The 24,002-nt window shown below is 48.2% G+C and overlaps 1 protein-coding gene across 1 annotated transcript in view; it reads left to right on the forward strand.

Annotated features, from left to right (window-relative positions):
* Positions 1–23,218, forward strand: part of LOC309333220 (magnesium transporter NIPA2-like) — an 83,372-nt gene extending 60,154 nt beyond the window's left edge. The window contains exons 2-5 of the mRNA XM_081846641.1: positions 18,949–19,005; positions 19,957–20,047; positions 20,151–20,311; positions 22,528–23,218. Coding sequence (XP_081702767.1) covers positions 18,949–19,005; positions 19,957–20,047; positions 20,151–20,311; positions 22,528–23,090 — 872 coding nt within the window. The 3' untranslated portion in view covers positions 23,091–23,218. The remainder of the gene's footprint in view (positions 1–18,948; positions 19,006–19,956; positions 20,048–20,150; positions 20,312–22,527) is intronic.
* The last annotated feature ends 784 nt before the right edge of the window (positions 23,219–24,002 follow it).

Here is a 24,002-nt window from a genome sequence, read left to right on the forward strand (position 1 = left end):
CTATCCGCAGCTTGGAGAGCCCTGTGGGGAAGTCCGGCAGGGCTCCCCAAGCTGCAGATGTCTGCCCCGGGCGAGGGGCGCTCTGCTTCAGAGCGTCCCTCGCACCCGGCAGCAGGCTGCTATTCGCAGCCTAGGCAGCCCTGCAGGAACTCTTCTGAAGGCTGGCGGCGGGAGAAGGGCTTTTCTTCCCACCGCCAGCCTTCAGAAGGCTGTTCTGAAGCCTGGCGGTGGGGAGAAAAGTCCTCCCCCCCCCACCAGCCTTCAGAAGAGGTCCGGGGAAAGACTGTCCCCGGACCTGGTCTGAAGGCGGTCTCCCTAGGAACGCATTAATTGATTTTCAATGCATTCCTATGGGAAACCATGCTTCGCAAGACGAAAAACTCGCAAGAAGAAAAAACTTGCGGAACGAATTAATTTCGTCTTGCGAGGCACCACTGTATCATCAATCTGTCCCTTGGCACCGGGACATTCCCAGGGGAACTGAAGGAGGCAGTGGTGCGCCCGCTCTTAAAGAAAACATCATTAGATCCCTTAGATCTATCCAATTACCGCCCGGTTTCGAATCTACCATTCCTGGGTAAGGTGATTGAGAGAGCGGGTGCTGAACAGCTTGGTAGGTTTCTGGATGAAACATCAGCTCTGGATCCATTCCAGTCCGGCTTCCGCGCTGGTCATGGGACCGAGACGGCTCTGGTCGCCCTAACAGATGATCTCCGCAGGCAGCTGGATCGAGGCGGGTCGGGGCTGCTGATTCTTCTAGACCTGTCAGCAGCCTTCGACATGGTCGATCATGAACTCCTGGACCACCGCCTTGCCGACGTGGGGATCCAGGGCACAGTCCTTCAATGGCTGCGCTCGTTTCTCTCTGGTCGGGGACAGAGGGTGGCGCTTGGGGGGGAATTGTCATCCCGCCACTCCTTGGTGTGTGGTGTGCCCCAGGGTGCAATATTCTCCCCGATGCTTTTTAACATCTTTATGCGCCCCCTCGCCCAGCTTGTCCAGAGTTTTGGGCTGGGCTGCTATCAGTATGCTGATGACACCCAACTCTATCTGTTGATGGACGGCCACCCGGACTCGGCCCCAGACACACTGATCAGATGCTTGGAGGCTGTGGCTGGATGGTTACGTGGGAGCCGGTTGAAGTTAAATCCTTCGAAGACAGAGGTCCTCTGGCTGGGACGGGATGACATGGGACTGAGGGGGCAACTCCCATCTCTTGCGGGGGTGCAATTAGTGCCAGCACCGTCCGTTAAGAGTTTGGGTGTAATCTTCGATACCTCCCTCTCCATGGAGGCGCAGATTGCAGCTATAACAAAGGCGGCATTTTTTCATCTCCGCCAAGCTAAGCAGTTGGCTCCTTACCTCTCTCGCCCTGACCTAGCCATTGTGACCCACGCGACGGTCACCTCCAGACTGGATTATTGTAACTTGCTCTACGTGGGGCTGCCCTTGAGACTGACCCAGAAACTCCAGCGGGTGCAGAATGCTGCAGCGAGACTCCTTACGGTGTCTTAGAGATCACATTCATCCGGTGCTATACAAGCTGCACTGGCTCCCGGTGGAGTACAGGATCAGGTTTAAGGTGCTGGTTTTAACCTTCAAAGCCCTATACGGCCTAGGGCCCTCATACCTACGGGACCGCCTCTCCTGGTATGCCCCACAGAGGAACTTACGGTCTTCAAATAAAAACACCTTGAAGGTCCCAAGCCACAGAGAGGTTAGGCTGGCCTCAACTAGAGCCAGGGCTTTTTCGGCTGCGGCTCCAACCTGGTGGAACGCTCTGTCACAAGAGACAAGGGCCCTGCAGGACTTGACATCTTTCCGCAGGGCCTGCAAGACAGAGCTGTTCCACCTGGCCTTTGGTCAGGGCGCAGCCTGACTCCCTCCTTTGGCAATCTTTACAAGACTTTAGTTTATGGTTGCCATCAATTTTGATTTTAATTCATTTTTTTAATGTTTTATAATGTTGTACTGTTTTAGTGTTGTTAGCCGCCCTGAGCCCGGCTTCGGCTGGGGAGGGCAGGATATAAATAAAATTTATTATTATTATTATTGGAATGAGTCCTCAGTTACGGCCCCGATTTTGGCTTCTGCCGGATCTTGGGCTGCGTTAAATTTGACAGAAGGAGCCTGTGGCTTTAACATCCCTGACCATGGTGTAGTATTCAGCACCTGGCAACAGAAAGAGAGAAAGTAGCCCATGCTCCTGTCCCAACCAGGAAGGGATGGGACATGTCTTGGTTGACTGAGTGGCTTCCAAACCTTGGGTGGCTTAGAGGACTTGTTAATGGACTAATCTTGCTTCTTTTCTGCTCCTGTATACCCTTCTTAACGCAATGCCTGCAAAATATGATGCATAAAATGATGTTACGAATGATTCGGCCCCAGATTACAGCACTGACACGAGAATACTGGCCAGTACCTTGGGACGAGCCGAAAGGCTGTCCAAAAGAAGAGTAGGGAATGACTTCCGGGTTAGCGCGAACGGCTAATGGCGGATTGCCTCCGAGCTCCGGAGGGAATCGGCTCCGCTGAAGACGGGTCTTGCCATGCCGGCGACACGGGGACCCTCAGAAACCGCAGGCGCGGAAGCCTGCGGACTTGGTGACTCGGTGGGCACCTTAAGCGCCCTCCCCGACCCACGAAGAGCCTTTTTAAAGGCTACGGAGAGGGTACGGAGAGTGGCGTGGTGCTGAGAGTAGACCGCTACTTCAGTGGAGCGAAGCCGCAAGCCATGGCCGGAGAGCGCTGACTTTCTTCCCAAAATTTGGACTGGATAACAAAGGACCCGTGAGTAGTGGAATTTGGACTTTAAAAAATTTTTATCCTTTGAATTCGGCACGACCGGGGGATGTGTTAAAGGGAAGTCCGCACCCCCTCTACTTATAGACGATTTAAAGCAAGGAACGGAGAATTAAGGCGGAATGAATACTGTTTTGATGATTTAAAAGTTTTTCACAAATTTGATAGAAGAAGTTTTTGTGCTGGAGAGAAAGGGAGGAACTTTGGAACTTTGTGTGTAATCCCCCCCAAAACCCGGGAGTGTCCTGTTTGGGTGCCGGAGGAAGAAGTGAAAGGAGTTTGACAGCTGTCAAAGAAGCTGTCAAACGGGCGGACAAAGTAAAGAATTTTGTTATTTAACAACTCTCTGAATTAAAGGTGATACATTTGAACTGAGGCGATTGGAAACAAAGTAGTGATAATAACAAAGTAACAGATTATTGGAAAAGGACTACTAAATAACTGAAAGCCCCCTAGGGGGAATTAGTGACATTACAATGGCTGCAGAGGGAAAATTACTGGCGGAGATAGAAAAAATGTTCTTTCTCGTGGGAATCCTGCAAGAGCAGAGTATGGCTCTGAGCAAAGTATTTATGACCTTGAATTCTGAAACAAACAACTCTGCTGAATGCACAAAGGAGACGTATGACAAAAACTCTGCAGCTGAGCAGGAAGAGATGCTTTTGGAATTGACAGAGAAGAAAGAAGGAGTGCAGACACTACAAGTGGAAAATATCAACCACGAATCTACACTGTTAGAGTATGAGCAAGAAGACCTTTGGATTACAAACCTGCGAAAGATGAGAAAGAAGAAGAGGGAAGTCCCTGGAGTACTTGGAATATTAAAACTAAAAAGAATAAAGCAACATGATTGGGACTTTCCTCTTGAGTATGGAAAAGTAGATGATCCTTCGCAGCAACCACTTTTTAACATTCTGGATGAAAGAAAATATGATGTGACTCTGACTGAACTCCTTCGGGGTCTTAGGACCAACAAAGAGGACTACCAATATAGTTGGCAGAGAGGGACTGACAGAGAATCAGACGCCTCGGACGTGAGGAATCCGGGCTAAGAACTATTTTTTGTTTGTTTTTTGGACATTTGTTTGGGAAGGGACAGAAACCGGGGCGGGGGGGAGAGAGAATAGAACTATAAAATGTTATGATTTGTTTATTTGGCCAATGTGACCTATAATTAATATAATAAAGGGAAAATTTGTGGAAGGGAAGTTAGATTGACCTTAAAAAAAAAGAAATTAATGATTATAAGAGAATTGGATAAGTTGAATATAGATAAACAAAAAGAATTAAATTTTTAAAAGCGATATGAATATGTTTAAGAGGTTAGGTAAGAACTTGCTGAATTAATTATTGGAACTGGGATGTAAGAGGAGGGGGTGGGGGGAAGTCAATGAAAGTGGGTAAAGAAAATTAGGGTATGAAATTGTATTTGTGTGTTTTTGTCTTTGTGTGTGTGTTTGTTGTTATAAAATGTAAAAACCCAATAAAAATTATTTAAAAAACAAAAACAAAAGAAGAGTAGGGAATGAAGGAATGGGTTTCCAAAACCCAGAAACTGACTGTGCAGGCAGTTTTAAACTGCACCAAAATTCCTATTTTTCCTTAGCTGAAATGCATAAACTCAAGCCGTTGAGTAAATCCATAACAAGAACAAAGCTCTCTCTCCCTTATCAGTCCGTGGCGGCAATGAGTGACCTTGCCAAGTTCCAGTACAGCAGGGATGATGCGTGTGTGCCTTATCTTATGTGCTGACCACAAAGACACGCAGACCCATGTCTGGGAATAACGCCAGAGTGTGTTCTCGGAAATGGTGACCTCTGCCTCCCAGATAAGAGTAGGAAGAGGAAAATCCTTTTATGGTCAGAAGTACAGGAAGGAAGATCCTTTTATGGCTGAGAGTACCAGAGCAGGAACATATGTGATGTTAACCTGCGTACGCAGGCCGACGTGGTTGGGCTCCTAGGGGAGGAGTGAGAGGGTGCCTGGAGGATATATAAACTGCATGAAACCTGTCAGGGAACTGCCATCAGAGGCGGAGGGAAGGCTCCAGAGCGATGCTGGAGAGGGTCAACCAGAGGCAGATTCGACGGGCTCAGGAGTTCTCCAAGTTTTCCTTCGAGATACGATACGTGCCGGGAGAGGTAAACGTAAGAGCCGATGCTCTCTCCAGGAAGCCGGAGTACATGGAAGGAGAGGGACCGCCGGAGATCTGACACGTGTTTCCCGAGGACAGATGGGTGTGTGGGGGAGCGTTGGTTGGGAAACGAGAACTGGCAGGGCTTACCAGTGACGACGCGTTCGCTCAAGCCAAAATCAGAGAACTCCGGGGTGGAAGGGGAGACAATGGAGGGTTTGAGGAAAAAGAAGGGCTACTGTACTATAAGGGGGCACTGTATGTACCAGGGGAGACCTTGAGGGGGAAGGTACTCAAACAGCTCCACGACAATCCAACCGCTGGACACTTCGGGCAGCACAAGACCATACTGCTCGTCACCAGGCAGTTCTGGTGGCCAAAGGTGAGGGAGGATGTACGGGAATATGTACGGGGGTGCGACAGATGCCAGAAGGCAAAGGGGGAGAGGGCTGCCCCCGCCGGGTTACTGGAACCTTTACCCACACCGGGGAGACCCTGGGAGGTGGTGTCCATTGATTTCATGACCGATTTGCCCAAGTCGAAGGGGAAGACAGCAGTCATGGTAGTAGTCGATCTACTAACCAAGATGTGCCATTTCATAGCTTGCTCACATGCGGTGACGGCAGAGGAGACGGCCAGGTTGTTTGTAGATCACATCTTCAGGCTGCATGGGGCTCCCTCGAGGGTCATCTCAGATCGCGGGAAACAATTTACTTCCCGGTTCTGGAGGAAACTCATGAGCTTGCTACAGGTTGAGGTGGGCTTCTCAACGGCTAGGCACCCGGAAACCAACGGACAAGCAGAAACAGCGAACAGTATACTCTAGCAATACCTGCACTGTTACGTCAGCGAGAGACAGAATGATTGGGTAGAGAAGCTAGCGTTGGCTGAATTTGCATACAATAACGCTGAACATGTGTCCACGGGAATGAGCCTGTTCATGGCCAATTATGGGTGTCACCCCAGAGCCTTTCCAGGGAGGGGGGAGGAAGCATGGAGTTTACAAAAGGCAGGCGGACAAGCACCGTCGGGAGGGGGAGGCCATACGGGTGGGAGACCAGGTGTGGTTGTCAACCCAAGGGTTGCCCCTAAAGGGAGGGTGCAAAAAGTTGCAGCCAAGACGGCTGGGGCCTTTTGAAGTAACACAACAGGTGAACCCAGTGGCATTCAAGCTCAAGTTGCCGGACAGCATGAAGATACATCCGGTGTTCCACAGGTCCTTACTCTCACCGTACCGGAGGGGCGGGAATTTCCGGGGCGGGAGGGAGGAGTCACCACCCATCCACAGGTAGAGGAGAGGGAACACCGCAACCAAGCCACGGAAATACTCGATTCAAGGTGGCGAGGTCGCCATGTGGAGTACTTGGTAGCTTGGGAGGGAGAACCCAGGTCAGAAAACACGTGGGTCCCCACTGAGGTGATCAATGAGGGGTATCTGGTGAAAGAATTCCACAGCCTGTTCCCGGATAAACCAAACCACTAGCGAGATTCTGGGAGGAAGAATTTGGAACCACAGACGACGAAGAGGACTTTGTGGGTTTTCCCGCCTCCAAAGAGGAGGGAGGGGAGGAGTCCGAGGGAGAAGAATCAGACTGGGAGGCCCACCCCGCGGGAAGAGATCGGAGCGGGTGGGAAGCGGGTTTTGAATCCTCAGAGGATGGCGACAGCTCCTTCAGGGGATTCCCCGCATCGTCGGCCGAGGAAAGGGACGAAGTTGGATCAGAAGGTCGGAGGGGGTCCTGGGGGGGAGGTGGATGTCAGGGAACTGCCATCAGAGGCGGAGGGAAGGCTCCAGAGCGATGCCGGAGAGGGTCCCAGCAGGGGGAGAGGCAGCCCAGCTGCTGGGGAAGGAAATCAACGTAACACCAGGAGAGAAGGGGGGCAGATGGGGGAATCGGAGAAAAGGCTCCAAGACTCTTCAACGGAGACTAGTGGGGAGAGCATGGGTACTCTGCTGCCCACACCCTCCCTGCGCAGAAGACTTCCGCACAGGGAGAGTAGGAGGAGACTTGGCGTCAAAGAACTTTTTTGCTGGAAGAAGTTTAAGAAACGCCCACTGACGGATTCTGCCAGCGACTGAGACAGCCACGAAGTGAAGGGCTGTCCAGACAGAAAGGGTTCAACCAGACAACCAAGCCAAGAGTGGAGGCAACTTACGCATGAGCAACCCTCTAGAACCACTACAAAACCTGTCATTTCTTTGTACTTGCTGTGGACTCACCACGCAGGTGCCTTCTGCTATCCGGAGAGCAGAATAAACTCTTTCTTTGAACCAACCTCGGTGTCATTTTGACTTCCTTCCTCCTGTCCCGGAGCAACGCAGACCCAATCGGTGAACTCCAATAAGGCGACACTAGTTTCAGGGCATGAGGAGTTTAAGAGGTTGTCTCTCCTAATGAGGAATATATCTGAACGTAACCTCCCAGATACTTCCTCGTCCAGTTCATTGGACTTTCTAATGCGTTAGAACCTCAACTCCATGTCAGTGGACCTGGGGAATTCAAGTTTGTCAGTACAAAATAGATCCTTTCTTGCATCGAGGAGGAGACAGAGAGGTAAGTGGTCGCTATCGACCAGCTCCTCCACTTTGCACTCAAGAGCTCTATTCAGAAGGTTATATGACACCATAATATAGTCAATTATATATATATTTTTGTATAATATTTTATTAAGTTTTACAAAAGAAAAATGTTAACAAACCAACAAAAATCAACAAATATCACAAAAGGAAAAAAACACATAAAAAAGAAAATTTAGCATTAAAAAAACTCTCTTTCAGATTTGTAACCTTCAAGACCTTATTTCCCTTACTTCCACCCGCCTCCCTTTCTTGTATTCCACTTAAAAATTAGTTCAGCAAGATCATTCGTTATTCATTTTCATCCTTTATCCCTCCCTTTGTACTCTTATTTATCTTAGTCACTAGAACCCCTTCGTTTCATTTTCAATGTCCTCAGCATTCATATATTTTACAATGTTTTTGTAGGTAGACTTTAAACTTCTTCCAGTCCTCTTCCACCTGCTCTTCTCCTTGATCTCGGATTCTGCCGGTCATTTCTGCCAATTCCATATAGTCTATTACTTGCATCTGCCAATCTTCCAGGGTGGGTAAATCTTGCATCTTCCAGTGCTTTGCGATGAGTATTCTGGCTGCTGCTGTAGCATACATAAAAAAAGTTCTGTCCTTCTTTGACACCAATTGGCCGACCATACCCAGGAGAAAGGCCTCTGGTTTCTTCAAGAAGGTATACTTAAATACCTTTTTCAGTTCATTATAAATCATTTCCCAGTACGCCTTAACCCTTGGGCACGTCCACCAAAGGTGAAAGAATGTTCCTTCAGTTTCTTTACATTTCCAACATTTATTATCGGGCAAATGATAGATTTTTGCAAGCTTAACTGGGGTCATGTACCACCTATATATCATTTTCATAATATTCTCTCTTAAGGCATTACATGCCGTAAATTTCATACCGGTGGTCCACAACTGTTCCCAGTCAGCAAACATAATGTTATGACCAACATCTTGTGCCCATTTTATCATAGCAGATTTTACCGTTTCATCCTCAGTGTTCCATTTCAACAGCAGGTTATACATTCTCGACAATATCTTAGCATTGGGTTCTAGCAGTTCTGTTTCCAACTTTGATTTTTCCACCTGGAAACCATTTTTCCTATCCAAATTATAGGCCTCTCTTACTTGAAAGTAATGTAACCTGTCTCACACCTTATCTTTAAGTTTCTCAAAACTCTGCAATTTCAGTTTGTCTCCCTCCTGCTCCAAAATTTCCCAATATTTAGGCCAATTAAATTCCATATTAAGTTTTTTCAAGGCCTTTGCTTCCATAGGTGAAAGCCACCTTGGGGTTTTGTTTTCCAAAAAATCTTTATACTTCATCCAGACATTAAACAGTGCTTTCCTGACAATATGGTTTTTAAATGCTTTATATACTTTAGCCTTACCGTACCACAGGTATGCATGCCACCCAAAAACGTTATCATATCCTTCCAAATCTAGAATGTCCGTGTTTTCAAGAAGTAGCCAATCCTTCAGCCAGCAGAAAGCTGCTGCTTCATAGTATAACTTAAGGTCCGGCAGGGCAAACCCCTCTCTATTCTTTGCATCAGTAAGGATTTTATATTTTATTCTGGGCTTTTTGCCCTGCCAGACAAATCTAGAAATTTCTTTTTGCCACTTCTCGAAACAGTCCATTTTGTCAATAATTTGTAACGTCTGAAACAAAAACAACATTCTTGGCAATACATTCATTTTAATAACCGCGATTCTGCCCAGTAAGGAAAGCTTCAGATTTGTCCAAATTTCAAGATCTTTTTTCACTTCTGACCAGCACTTCTCATAGTTATCCTTAAATAGATTAACATTCTTAGAAGTCATATTCACCCCTAGGTATTTTACTTTTTTCACCAATGTTAAGCCTGTTTCTTCCTGAAACCTTTCCTTCTCAATCAGTGTTAAATTTTTCTCTAAAACCATAGTTTTGGATTTATTCAATTTAAAGCCTGCCACCTGACCAAATTCTTGGATTATTTCCAAAGCTCTTTTAGTACTTGGGATTGGCTCCTGCAATGTCAATACTAGGTCATCTGCAAAAGCTTTAAGTTTATAATGTTTAACTCCGACCTGTATACCCTGAATAATATAGTCAATTATAGAGGCTCCTACATTTGATATGAACTTGAATTCCCCAACCTTCTCCCCTTTGGCGTGACCATTCAATATGACCAGGTCCAGCTTGTTAGACAAGTGCAATAGGCACAGGCCTGCATAGTTGCAACCCTTATGTTTTGAGTGCCTGATTGGTATAGAATGGGCTTCCTCTAAGATGGGTGGTGATTCGTGGAAGTGAGCATATAAGTCATTGTCAGTCTGGCCAATTCTAGCATTTATGTTGCCTGCCACTATCACTGAGGCTACAGGGAACTGATATTGGCAAAACCTATTGGTGTTTCGCAACTTTCTGACTAGTTGCAGGACCTTAACCAGACCTAGCAGAGCAAACGCAAAATCCATGGAAGCAATTGGCGACTTGGCTGCAGACAGGATAGACGAAGCAGGAACCAGGAACTTGTAGTTAGGTGTTTATTATATACAGTGGACTATGTACAGGAACAGAACACGGATCTTTAGCTTGCTCTCTCATACACGACTCACAACTCCTACACTGACACACAGAACTCTGAACCTCTGAACTAACACATTCCAGTTCGTAGGCCATTAATTATCACTCCTTTGAGAGAGCTTGACCAATCATGGAGCTGTCTCCATGTCTCTGTTATCACCAGGCAGACTTCCTCCTTCACATGACCTTTTGGCTGTCTGCCAAACCTTAATTGACTCTGTGTGAGTAGCTGCATGTACACAGTTTCCCAACAACTGATTCATCAGTTTGTCAGTGTACGATTCCAGCCTGGACCAGATGTTTTTTATCAGAAAACAGACCACCTTTAACTCGGCCCCCTTTGTTGCTTGGTGATCCTGAGAGGCAGAACGAGGAAAAATTGTTGACATCTATTTCGCTTGTACTCCATGTCTCCCGTAAAAATACAATGTCATAACCTTGAATGAATTTAACAAAGGACGGGTCAGATGCCTTTTTAGGCCAGCCTGCAATATTCCATGTAGTGTAGTGGTTAAGAGCAGTAGTCTTGCAATCTGGTGAACCGGGTTCGCGTCCCCGCTCCTCCACATGCAGCTGCTGGGTGACCTTGGGCTAGTCATGCTTCTTTGAAGTCTCTCAGCCCCACTCACCTCACAGAGTGTTTGTTGTGGGGGAGGAAGGGAAAGGAGATTGCTAGCCGCTTTGAGACTTGTTATGTACTGAGTTGAGTAGGATCCAAAAGGCAGCAGTCTGATTGGTCCTAGAACAATAGGATTCAGAATGCAGCAGTCTGATTAGTCCTAGAACAATGCAGCAGTATGATTGGTTGGCAGGAACCACCCAATCATGCTCCAGATTGAAGTGAATCCACAACCTGATTGGCTTAGAGTAGAATTCCGGAATTAGCCAATCATGTGCAGCCCATTGTGTAAATAATGTATATAAAGCAGATACTTTGAGGGGACATTCATTCATTTCCTCCTCACCACTATGAGCTGAATAAAGAGCATGAAATCACTTTGCGACTCTGAGTATATTTCACTGGCGACGAAGGTGGGATCCCGCTGAGCTGACTGCCACACACAGCACCGCAGCACCGCCACCTGCCGCACCGCTGCCTCGCACCGTGTATCCAGGCTTCAGCTCTGGGACACAAGGAACTCAGAATGGCAACCAACAGCAGCTTCTCGCCGTTCAACCCAGCATCTGGAGACTGGGAAGCGTACGCCTCCCGTTTCACCTTCCTCCTAGAAGCCAAAGGGGTCACCGATGACGAAGACGCCAAGAAGAGGGCAATATTCTTCAGCGTCTGCGGAGAGGAGACATTTGAAATCGCCCGGGCTCTCCTTGCGCCTGAAGACGTTGCTACTGTTCCATACAAAACAATAATGGAACAGCTGAAGGGGCACTTTTTGCCGCAGCCCTCAGTGGTGGCTCGTCGAAATGCCTTCTACGCAAAGCGGCAAGCCCCTGGGGAAACCATAACTGGGTTTGTGACCTCTCTCCGCCAAGCCGCCCGGTTCTGCAACTTCTCAGAGCTGGAGAACATGCTTCGTGACCGCCTCGTCGGAGGCCTGAGGGATGAGAAGCTGCAACGACGCCTCTACGCTAAGAAGAACCTAACGTTCCAGGTCGCTCTGGAGGAGGCCCTGGCAACGGAAGCTGCCGAGAGGTCGACGCAAGAGGCACGGCCGAGCCAGCCGTCCCAACCAAGGGTCCACCATGAAGACCTCACCGACGACACAGGATCTGACAGGGAGGAGGTGCACCGAGTACAGCAGCGCACTCAAGCAGCCCACATACCACAACTGCCTCGACGAGAAGGAGGGAACTGCGCAAGCTGTGGAGAAAGTCACGAGAGGAGGACCTGCCGTTTCCGCAACGCAGAGTGCAGGCAGTGCAGAAAATCGGGACACATCGCCCGGGTGTGTCGGGCTCGGCCCACCCGACGCCAGGCATCAGATGACCAACCCAAGAACCCCAGGTCCCGGGGTCCAACGCACCAAGGCAACTCGACGGAGCTCACGGACTTCCAGGTATACCAGTTGCCCCACCCCAACGTAGAGAAAATTTATGTAGAGGTACAGATAGAGGGGGTCCCATGCCGCATGGAGCTAGACACGGGTTCAACTCTATCCATAATCTCGGCAAAGACCTTAAGGAAACTGTGTGTGATGGCCTGGGATTCCGATTCAGAGGATGAACCAGAGGAATCCCAGCCTGCACAGGAGTCCCCGCCTCCAGGGCCGGCTGAACTGGGGCAAGGCCTAGATGCTGAAGAGCCTGCACCTGTGGCAGAGCACCAGGAGCTGGCCCCAGGTGAAACCCTTCAGGCCCCAGAGGGGCTTGAGGACTCAGTGGCTACAGGTGAGCCTCCTCCAGGGCCCAGTAACCCTTCGGCCTCTCCTGATCTGCAGAGGCTTAGGGCAGAGAGGCGAAGGGAACTGGTTGCTCCCAGGAGGAGTGCTCGCCTTAAGGCCAGAGGAGGCGGGGCTCCTGGGGGCCGGGACCGCCCCTGGCCTTAGAAGAGGATAAAAGCCCAGTCAGCCCGGTCCCAGGTTGCGGGAGCAACGTCGTTGTTGGCTTTGGACCTTCCTGTGTTCCTGATCCCTGCTTGGCCTCCTGTTCCTGACCATCCGGTGCTCCTGTTCCCTGCTCGGCCTCCTGTTCCTGACCATCCGGTGTTCCTGTTCCCTGCTCGGCCTCCTGTTCCAGCGTTCCTGTTCCCCGCCCGGCTCTCTGCCTCGGACCTCGCCCCTCTTCGTGTGGACTCAGACTACGCTCACGGTACCTTTCCCCCGGGTCCAGCACACTGTGTCCTACTGGGGGTCCCAAACTCAGGCCGGCCCCATTCACCCTCCGGGACTTCCAGAAACGTAAGGTCCCCACACTGGGGGTGGGGACCTTCAGGGTGCAATACCGAGGGCGGACGCGGCAACTGGACTTGCTTGTGGTCAAGGGCCCCTACATTAGCTTACTGGGATTGGCATGGTTTGGACCACTGGGGCTAGCTGTCACCGGGGTGAACCACACTAGCTTACAAGTGGACGTGGACGCCATATGCAAGGAATTTCCGGGGGTTTTCGATGGGAAATTGGGACAGTATACGGGCCCCCCCATTGCGCTACAGCTTGACCCCGCAGTACGACCGGTTAGGCTCAAGGCCCGCCGGGTCCCGTTCGCCCTGAAACCCCGTATAGACGAGGAATTGGACCGGCTCATGGAGCAAGGAGTGCTGGAACCGGTGCCTAATGCCCCCTGGGAAACCCCAATTGTCACACCCGTCAAGCCTAATGGTTCAGTCCGCATCTGCGCAGACTACAAATGTACCATAAACAAGGCCCTCACGGCCCATGCATACCCAGTGCCAGTGGTCAGCCATGTCCTTGCCACCCTGGCTGGGTCGAAAATTTTTGGCAAGCTGGACTTGGCCCAAGTATATCAACAGCTGCCAGTAGATGAGGCCACAGCAGAGGCACAGACGATTGTGACGCACAGAGGAGCATTCAGGGTAAAGCGGCTGCAATTCGGTGTCAGCGTGGCACCAGGCATATTCCAGAATCTAATGGACTCTCTCCTTAAAGGGATTCCTGGCGTCACCCCCTTCTTCGATGATGTGTTGATTGCCGGGCCCACACCAGAGGAGTTTGAGGACCGCCTCCGCACCGTTCTGTACCGCTTCCAGACAGCGGGTCTCAAGGTGAAGCGGGAAAAATGTCTACTAGGAGTGCCCCAGGTGGACTTTCTGGGATTTATGGTGGACGCAGAAGGGGTCCACCCGACGGGGGGCAAGGTACGGGCCATTTGTGATGCCCCAGCGCCCAAGAACAAGACTGAACTTCAGGCCTTCTTGGGACTATTGAACTTTTACCATTCCTTCCTTCCCCACAAGGCGGCGGTAGCGGAGCCCCTACACAGACTCCTGGACAAGCGGGCCCCTTGGGTTTGGGGCCAGCGCCAGGAGGCTGCATTCCAGGCAGTCAAGGACTTGCTTGTCTCAAACTCGGTCTTGGCACACTTCGACGAGAGGCTGCCGGTGGTGCTAGCATGTGACGCCTCACCCTATGGCATTGGCGCTGTCCTGGGACACCAACTCCCAGATGGAAGAGAGGTACCGGTGGCATACTTTTCCCAGACACTCAACGCAACCGAGCGGAACTACTCACAAATCGACAAGGAGGGTCTGGCAATCGTGAAGGGAGTAAAAAAATTCCATGATTTCTTGTACGGGAGGCCCTTCACCGTGGTGACTGATCACAAGCCGTTGCTTGGCTTGTTTGCCCCCGAAAAGCAGACCCCCCAAGTGCTGTCTCCTCGCGTCCTCAGGTGGTCAATTTTCCTTGCCAGCTACCAGTATGCACTGATTCACCGCCCTGGGAAGGCGATGGGCCATGCGGACGCCCTCAGCAGGCTACCACTACCGGAAACAGGCCCCGACCCAGCACCTGCACAAGAGGTCATGAGCCTGGAGCTGCTTCCCGACCGCCCCATTCAGGCACAAGAAGTTGCACACCATTCCAAGAAAGATAGGGTCATCTCCCGGGTCCTGGACTGGGTGTGGAGGGGATGGCCCAGCAGCAGCCCCGGGCCAGAATTCGCCGGCTACACAACCCGCAAACATGAACTGTCGGCCCACAAGGGGTGCCTGTTATGGGGAAGCAGGGTCGTTGTTCCCCAGCCCCTCCGCAAAAGGGTCCTCACAGCCCTACATGAGACACACCCAGGGGTAGTAAGAATGAAAGCTCTTGCCAGAAGTTATGTGTGGTGGCCGGGGATCGACGGAGAGATAGAGGCCTGGGTCAAACACTGCCAGGCCTGCCAAGAATCCCGCCCAGATCCCCCAAGGGCTCCAGTCCAGTCCTGGGAGTCCGCCCGAGCACCATGGTCACGCCTGCATGTGGACTTCGCTGGCCCCTTTCAAGGGAAAACATTCTTCATAGTGGTGGACTCCTACACCAAATGGCTGGAAGTCGCACTGGTACCGTCCACTTCTACGTCCGCAGCCATCCGGGTACTACGCAGGCTGTTTGCAACCCACGGGCTCCCTGACACTCTCGTCTCAGACAACGGGACTGCATTTACGTCAGGAGAATTCCAAACCTTCACAGCGCAGAACGCCATCCGCCACATCCGTTTGGCGCCATTCCACCCTGCCACCAATGGCCAAGCAGAACGCATGGTGCGGACCACCAAGGACACCCTTCGCCGCATGACGCAAGGGGATTGGGAGTACCGCCTTGCCACATTCCTCCTAGCACAGCACAGCACCCCCAGCTCAATGACTGGCCGGAGCCCCGCTGAACTACTAATGGGTCGGCGCCTTGCAATCAGATTGGACCGCCTTCACCCCGATAGAGCTCAGGATGAGGTAGTGGTGGGGGAAGGCAGGAACCCCCGGACCTTCGAGGCCCAGGACCCAGTGTACGCAAAGAATTTTGGGGCAGGCCCCGCATGGGTACCCGCCACAGTCACCAGGGTCACTGGCCCCGTGTCATACGAGGTGCTAACCGATGGGGGGCAATGCTGGCGCCGCCACTGCGACCAGATACGGTGACGATTCCCGGGAGAAAACCAGGAGGAGGAGGACAGGTCAGAGGAGTCCCAAGGGAACAGTGGGGCAGTGAGGCCCATAGAGCAGCAGGGGCCAGCAGGAGAGGCAGAATCAGTAAATACAGAGAGGACCCGCGAGGCCGAAAGGACACCGGAACCAGAACCACGACTGAGCGAGCCGGTTGCGCCAGACCAAACAGCCCCATCACAGCCAGCATCCTTGGAACACGAGCCAGAACCTGAACCCCGGACCAGGGAACACCCCAGGCCGCAACGCACACGTAGGCCGCCAGCGTACCTTGAGGACTATGAATGCGACCTCCCGGGCAGGACTGGAACTTAGAGGGGAGGGGTGTTATGTACTGAGTTGAATAGGATCCAAAAGGCAGCAGTCTGATTGGTCCTAGAACAATAGGATTCAGAATGCAGCAGTCTGATTAGTCCTAGAACAATGCAGCAGTATGATTGGTTGGCAGGAACCACCCAATCATGCTCCAGATTGAAGTGAATCCACAACCTGATTGGCTTAGAGTAGAATTCCGGAATTAGCCAATCATGTGCAGCCCATTGTGTAAATAATGTATATAAAGCAGATACTTTGAGGGGACATTCATTCATTTCCTCCTCACCACTATGAGCTGAATAAAGAGCATGAAATCACTTTGCGACTCTGAGTATATTTCAAGACTCCTTAGGGTAGTGATAAAGCGGGATATCAAATCCAAACTCTTCTTCTTCTTCTTTGTCAGTTGTCTTCCGGATAACTTTTGGAGTTTGCCATTTTTTGTGGCAACTGACTGTCATTTGTTCTGGTGGTATCCTTACACGGGGAGCTGCCCAGGCATTCAATGACTTCGGACGGTGGATGTAGAATGCTCACATTAGTAGTCATAGGACCTTTGTTTTGCGAGGCCTCCTCCAGAGGATGTTCTGTCTGGTTGAAACCTAGTTCCTCCTCATCTAGATATCTCATTTTAGTTCAAAAGCCCAGAGAGATCTCCTTGGGGGTGGTTTTCCTTTTAGGGGGCGATATACTGCCCTCCCTTATGTGTTGTGCTTTCATAATTAAAGGCGGGTTTATCTCTGCCTTTACCTGGAGATTATGTGGATAACCATCTGCTGAGTTATATTCCTGTGTAGGAATCATTTTGGAGGAAATCTGGCCCTTTTTCAGGTCATCCTCCTTGGAATCATTATATGCGTCTTTCCCAGCCAGTCTGTTTCTTAATGTCTTTCTAGAATTTCAGCTTGGATTGAGGATGGAAATGACCAGAATTGACTTATTAGAGTGTTTTCTTCTGTAGAGAAATTGTCCTTTTGCTCGCTCACAGGGCATTGCAAATCATGTAAGGGTATGCTTTTCCTTTTTAATTTTGGGGTCTCTTGTTTATGATGATCAGACCAGACCTTTTGGGGTTGGCTCTCCTTTTTGGATTTTTCCTGGTCCTCTTCTACCATTGGCTTATCACACTTGGCATCAAAGAGGGGGGTCAATGGTACCCTATTTTCAAAGAATCTTAGTATTGCTATCCTTTCCTTTAAGAATAGATGTCTTGATCTGTGGATAAGTTTGGCCAAATTTTGATCTTGAAAGGTGATCATTGCTCGTACAGAGTAACCATCATAATGTAAGTACTCTATAGAAACAATATCGTTTGGCTTTACTACTCCTGGTAACATATCATTCAGGATGTTCAGGAAATGCAATATGCGATCTATCCGTGAGAGGAAGCCCTTCAGTTTTGGGTAGTTAACATATACAAGTTTTTGAGGGATTAGTACCAGGTTCCAACCTTTTTTCTAGATTGGAACTTGCCAGTCCTGTAGTATGTCACCATCAATATTGTGGGCCACGTCCTCTTTAATACCCGTATTTCTAATTGGTTTCCTTCCAGGGCTCTGAGATGTTACTTCTGTTATTACGTTTGTTTCAGGGCTCTGATTCGGGATTTCCTCCTCAGGTGTTAACTGGGGTTTTGCCTTGTTTAATCCCAACTTTGCCTTTCTCTTTACTGCCCCGTGGGGCAGATTTATTTAAGCCTGGTGTAGAGGATGGTGGAAGTAGGTTGTAAAGTTTCTGCCATTGTTTTTTGCGAGTGCGGTGGGTTATCTTTGATTTCCTTAGTGTTTTGATATTTTTTCTTTTCTTTTTTTTGCTTCTGGTTTATGTCTTTGTGACTTCTTCTGGTTACTGGGTGATTCATATGTGCTGGTTCGGGTAGGTTGCTCATTTGGTCAGAGTCATTTGGCTCTGTGCCTCTTTCTTGAGGTGTAAAATTTTCCACTAGAGTCAGAAGTAGCCCATTTGTTACTGCTAGAAATTTTTTCATGCTGGAGGGTCCGTGCATATCAAGTGGAACTGGTCCTGAAGATAGCCGTCTCTCTCCTCTGTTTGAGTACATTTGGAAGTAACCAGTCGGTTTTTTCCAAGCTCAGAAGGTGGCCTCTGGGTCGTTATATCAGTTATATTTGCCTTATAGGATTTCTCAGCTAAGGCCAGTTCTTGAGCCAGGCTTGTTGGGTAGTTAATATTTTCAGAATCTTGTCAGAGCCCTTTAAGATGAGTTGACCAGTCCAGAACAGTGGAAGGAGGAGGAATGGCCTCATTTAGAATTAACTCATTCAGCTCCCTCTTACTCTCCTCCTTTTGGAGAAAATAATGTGTGATTTTGCTCTGTCTACTTCGGGGTTCTGGGAAGCTGATTAACGAATCTGGCATGATTCCCAGATCTTTGCAGTTCTTTCTAGTAAGTAGCATAATAATTATGATTATTCATTGGCAGTTTTCAGAAATCAATTATCTCCAAATGTGGCGGCCTTGAATTTACGAGTCCGGCACCAGTGCCATCCAGTAGAAGGGAGCATTTTGGAGACACTCTGCAGCTGCCACCTGGGCTCGCTCGTCAACAGTTCTGATAATCAAGATGTTTATCTTCTTTAATTTATAACTAGTATCTTGTAAACTTTGGCTTGACCTTGTGTTTGGCTCTGCCTAGCAAAGTGCTCAGCCCAGCCCAGCTTCATGCAGTCTCAGTTTAGGGGAATTAGGAGAATAAAACAATGAGATAAAACATTAAATTAAAACAACAAAATGAAGCACTAAAAGGAGTTAAGAAATAAAATGGAAGAGAGGATAAAACCAAATGCTAAGGGTTGGTTATAGAGCAGAAACTTGCCTTAGAGTTGGCCTTAGAGCTCAAAACCCTACTTCAAACATTTGGCAGTCATCTTCCCCTCCCTTCCTCATCGCTGTCCATGCTTCTTAAGAGTTTGAAAAAGTTTTCCATGCCAGCTTCTGTTTTCATTTAAACTTCACCTTTGGTTTCTTTTCTCTCTTCACAGGTCTAGGGGGTCATGCATATCTGAAGGAATGGATGTGGTGGGCAGGGCTGCTAACTAGTAAGTACTTCCATGCAAGATTTTACCATCTTCACCTACATTTCAACAACTTTAATTATTCTCTTTGCCTTCTTACATGACCTCCAATAGCTCCCAATGAGTTCCTTGGTATTTGTTGTTGTTTAGTCGTTTAGTCGTGTCCGACTCTTCGTGACCCCATGGACCAGAGCACGCCAGGCACTCCTCTCTTCCACTGCCTCCCGCAGTTTGGTCAAACTCATGCTGGTAGCTTCCAGAACACTATCCAACCATCTCGTCCTCTGTCGTCCCCTTCTCCTTGTGCCCTCTATCTTTCCCAACATCAGGGTCTTTTCCAGGGAGTCTTCTCTTCTCATGAGGTGGCCAAAGTACTGGAGCCTCAGCTTCACGATCTGTCCTTCCAGTGAGCACTCAGGGCTGATTTCCTTAAGAATGGATAGGTTTGATCTTCTTGCAGTCCATGGGACTCTCAAGAGTCTCCTCCAGCACCATAATTCAAAAGCATCAATTCTTCAGCGATCAGCCTTCTTTATGGTCCAGCTCTCACTTCCATACATCACTACTGGGAAAACCATAGCTTTTACTATACGGACCTTTGTTGGCAAGGTGCTGTCTCTACTTTTTAAAATGCTGTCTAGGTTTCTCATTGCTCCTTGGTATAAGGAGCTTTATCATAAAACAGCCTTGCAAATTAAACCACCAGAGTGGCTGGGGCATCTACAAATGGATGGGGTACATCATCATCATCATCATCATTTAAAATCATTACTAGCCTGCCTAATAACTTAGTCATTTGTAGATTACTGACAGGAGGTGGAGGGGATAATGTTGAATTTAGAAGACTTCTCCTGCTGGTCACCTGATTTTCTTACCCACCATAAGGGAGTAGTCAGGTGTGAACCTGTTTCAAAGGAAGATGAAATTTGCTCTTTGTTAACAGTTTTTGTGCCAGTGGCAAACTGCTTCTCGCAGTGGGAATTGGAGAAGTTACCAACTTTGCTGCATATGCTTTTGCCCCAGCAACACTGGTCACTCCTCTAGGAGCATTAAGTGTTTTAGTCAGGTAAGCACAACATGATCAGATGTTTCCCAATCCGTAAGCCCTTTTCTGGAGACAAACATGCCAGTCTCAGGTCCTTTCTTAACACAGTTGTATCTTCCTATAGTGCAGTTTTAGCCTCCTACTTCCTGAACGAGCACCTAAACATCCATGGGAAGATCGGCTGTATCCTTAGCATTTTAGGCTCCACTGTGATGGTCATCCATGCCCCACAGGAAGAAGAGGTCTCCAGCCTGGAGTCAGTGGCGGAGAAACTAAAGGATCCAGGTATTAACTGCCCCTCTTCATTTACCTATTGTACACCAACAGAATACCATTTTGGGGGAGGGGGACTTGACAGAAATTGAGTGTTTTTCTTAATTTCATTGAATGAAAACTCATGTTGATAATCAGTAAACTGTGGGGACTTCCGGGTTGGTGCCATCGCCGAATGGCGGGCTCCCTCCGCGCTCTGGAGGGAGCCGGCTCGGCAGGGGCTGGGTTCTACCGCGCCGGCGACGCAGGGACCCGCAAAAACCATGGGCACGGAGCCCCATGGACATGGTGACTCGGCTGGCACCTTTAAGCCCCCCCCCGGCCCGCGAAAGAGCCTTTTTAAAGGCTGGAGAGCGGGCGCCTGGGGGGGGGTGGTGCTTTGAGTCCGCCACTTCCCCTGCCGAGCGAAGCCGCATGCCATTCGGTGGAGAGCGCTGGCTTCTTCCATTGAAAATTTGGATCCAAAAGAACAACCCGTGAGTAATTGGAATATGGATTAAAAAGAGGGATAAATTTTTAAAATCCGGAGCGAGCGGGGGGGGGGGGGTATAAAAAGGAAGTCATCCCCCCCCCAATTGTAGAAGAGCCAAAACAAAGGACTTAACAACTAAGATCGAGAGTGACCTTATCTTGATGAATTAGTGACTTCGCGAGGGAAAAATATAAGATTGAGCTGGAGGAGAAAAGTGGAATTTGAACTAAAAAGCAACCCCCCCCCCGAACCCCGGGAGCGATCGGTGAAAATGCCTGGGGAAGAGAAACGGAGGTTTTGACAGCTGTCAAAGAGCTGTCAAAACGGAAGAACAAAACAGAGACTTTGTTATGAGGACTTTGCCGGTTACATTGGTTATAAATTGGATATAAAATGTTTCAAATAAGGATCAACAAGCTACTTGGATTGGTGGATGTGATCTGGAAGGGAACTCAGTTACTGAAATCCATCTAGAGGAGCTGAGGGATATTGCAAGTGTTTTTGACTGGAAATTTGAACAGTTGAACAGAACTTTTTATCTCCTGGGAAACTGCAGAAATGGAACATTATTTTGTCTACAGAGGTCTACACACTACAGAAAACAATGGATGTAAATGAAAGGGACATGACGCAATGTTTTGCTCCTGAATAACAAGCCTCTGCAGAGAAACTAGAAACTTTTGGAAATAGAGCATTTCGGCAGAAGAGCAGGGAAAAAGCAAAAAATAAAAAGGAGGAGTGTGATTAATAAGAATAATGAAATAACAAGATCTGGACAGAACTGGAAGTGGGAACATTTGGGACATTCAGATTTGACAAGCTTACAGAAATAAAATTGGAGTTTTTGCTCCTGGATATAAAAATCTGGATAGAAGAAATGGGCCCCTTTTTGAGATAGACTCCTTCTATGATTGGACACTCGAATTTAAAAATGACTGGTAAAGGACTAGTGAGGTCTGGGTTTAGTGAGATGTGGGAACCCCAGGAAGATATCAGATGTCGAGGGATATTGGGAACGCAACCGGGAAAGGGGGGAGGGAAATCTGGAATCCAAAGGGTGCAAAACTATTTTTTATCTTGTTTACTTTTATCTGCTTTATTCTTGAAGGGGGGGAACTCGTGGAAGGGAACTAGGTCGATCTTAGGGGATGGAAATTTTCGAAAAATTGGGTTATTGACGATAAGTGTAATTTGGGGATAAGAATTTGTTGAATTGATTTGTTAAATTGGAAGACAAGAGGGGGTGGGGAGGGGAAGTCCTGGTTATTGGAAAAAGATTATAAATTGGATTTAATTTGTTTTAAATTGGAAAAATTTAATAAAAATTATTTTTTTAAAAAAAAGATAATCAGTAAACTGTGAGTGAATAATTTTTATAGCACCTATTTTATTCTCTTTATTCACCCACTGATGACATTTAGTTAGCTTTGAACCATAACAGTGAGATAAGAATTCTAAAGCACACTGTGCTCTGAAAAACTGTACAAGCAACTGAAGGAGGAAGGTCTTAGTTCTAGTCAAACCCAGTGCAAAAAAAATTATAAGCTGGGGGCTTTGTGTCTTATCCTTTGAGCCACTGTCTAAGCTCTGCTGCTTATACTTTTTCCTCTATGTATTTTACTCACCAGATTCTACTAATTGAATCTAGCTTGTGCACTCATTGATCTGAACAAAACTGTCTACATCCTGCAGAAGTAAGCTACACCTAAAAGATTCAGATTGTCCTTAACAATTTCTCCTCTATCCTCCTCCACAGGATTTATAGCGTTTGCTGTGTGCATGCTGATGAGTTCAGCTCTTCTCATCTTTGTGGCTGGGCCTTGCTATGGACAATACAATGTCTTAGTGTATGTTTTGATCTGCTCTGCCATTGGTTCGCTCTCAGTCTCGTCTGCAAAAGGCTTGGGTATTGCCCTGAAAGAACTGTTTGCTGGGAAGCCTGTCTGGAAGGAACCATTGAGCTATTTGCTTTTTATTTGCCTTGTGATCTCCATCAGCATCCAGATCAACTACCTGAACAAGGCCTTGGATATCTTCAACGCATCTGTAGTCACCCCCATCTATTACGTCCTCTTCACCACAGCAGTTATGACTTGCTCTGCCATTCTGTTCAAGGAGTGGCAGCATCTGGTTCTGATGCACATCACTGGCACCATCAATGGCTTCCTCACCACTGACCTTGGCATCTTCCTACTGCATGCTTTCAGAGACATCCCCTTCACTGCCGACCTGCTGCCTCTTATCCTGAAGGATAACCAAACAAATGTGCAAGCAGCTTCTTGGAGAAAGGGGGGCAAGCATCAGTCCTGTCTTCACTAGCCCCTTTTGGATTCTGAGGATACCCACAAAGAGGGGACAAAGAAAACAGAGGAGCAATATGGCCAAAGTTTATGAAAGCTTGCACATTATACATAGCCTTTTGGCTTAAAAAAAGATATATCCCAATCCATTTTTAAGCTGTTCTAAAGAGCTTCTTAAGACTGCTGCTGTTTTCCACTAGACAAGAATCAGATTCTAAATAAGCAACACTGAACTATTTGAAATGCTTTTATGTGCAAGTCCTTTCACTGGTAACATACTTGAACCAAATTAGAGACCCAATCAGGTCAAGCTAGAGCTCAGCAAGTGGCAGCCCTAGAGCTGAACTTGCTGTCTCCTGCATTCCCTCCCATGCAGCTAGAAGTGATGTGGAGGACAAGAAAGAAAACCAGGGACAAAAATCTGTGCACCCGAGGGTTTTTTGGACCAGCCTCTACACAAAAAACGAGTTTCAAATGTAATGGGTGATGTGGCTTTGGTAAGGAGGGTGTGAATTGCTCAGGGAGTGTTGCAAAGTAAGCAGAAGCAACATAAGCAGAAGCAAAATACTTCAGTCAGAGGCAGGAATGCACAGCAGAATTCCTCTTTCTCTTGTAATTTGCTGAAGGTAACTCAAATCTCGGGGAATGGGAGAAGTAGAGAAATACAGGTGAAACTCGGAAAATTAGAATATCATGGAAAATCAACACAGACTGTGGAAACTTCACACTGGACTTCAAGCATCTGGCATTGTGTTCCTCCCCATTCTTCCTCCAGACTCTGAGTCATAGAATCATAGAATCATAGAATCATAGAATCATAGAATCATAGAATCATAGAATCATAGAATCATAGAATCATAGAATCATAGAGTTGGAAGAGACCACAAGGGCCATTGAGTCCAACCCCCTGCCAAGCAGGAAACACCATCAG

Source organism: Podarcis erhardii (genome assembly GCF_964252035.2).
Source record: "Podarcis erhardii genome assembly, chromosome: W".
NCBI classification, from domain to species: Eukaryota; Metazoa; Chordata; class Lepidosauria; order Squamata; family Lacertidae; genus Podarcis; species Podarcis erhardii.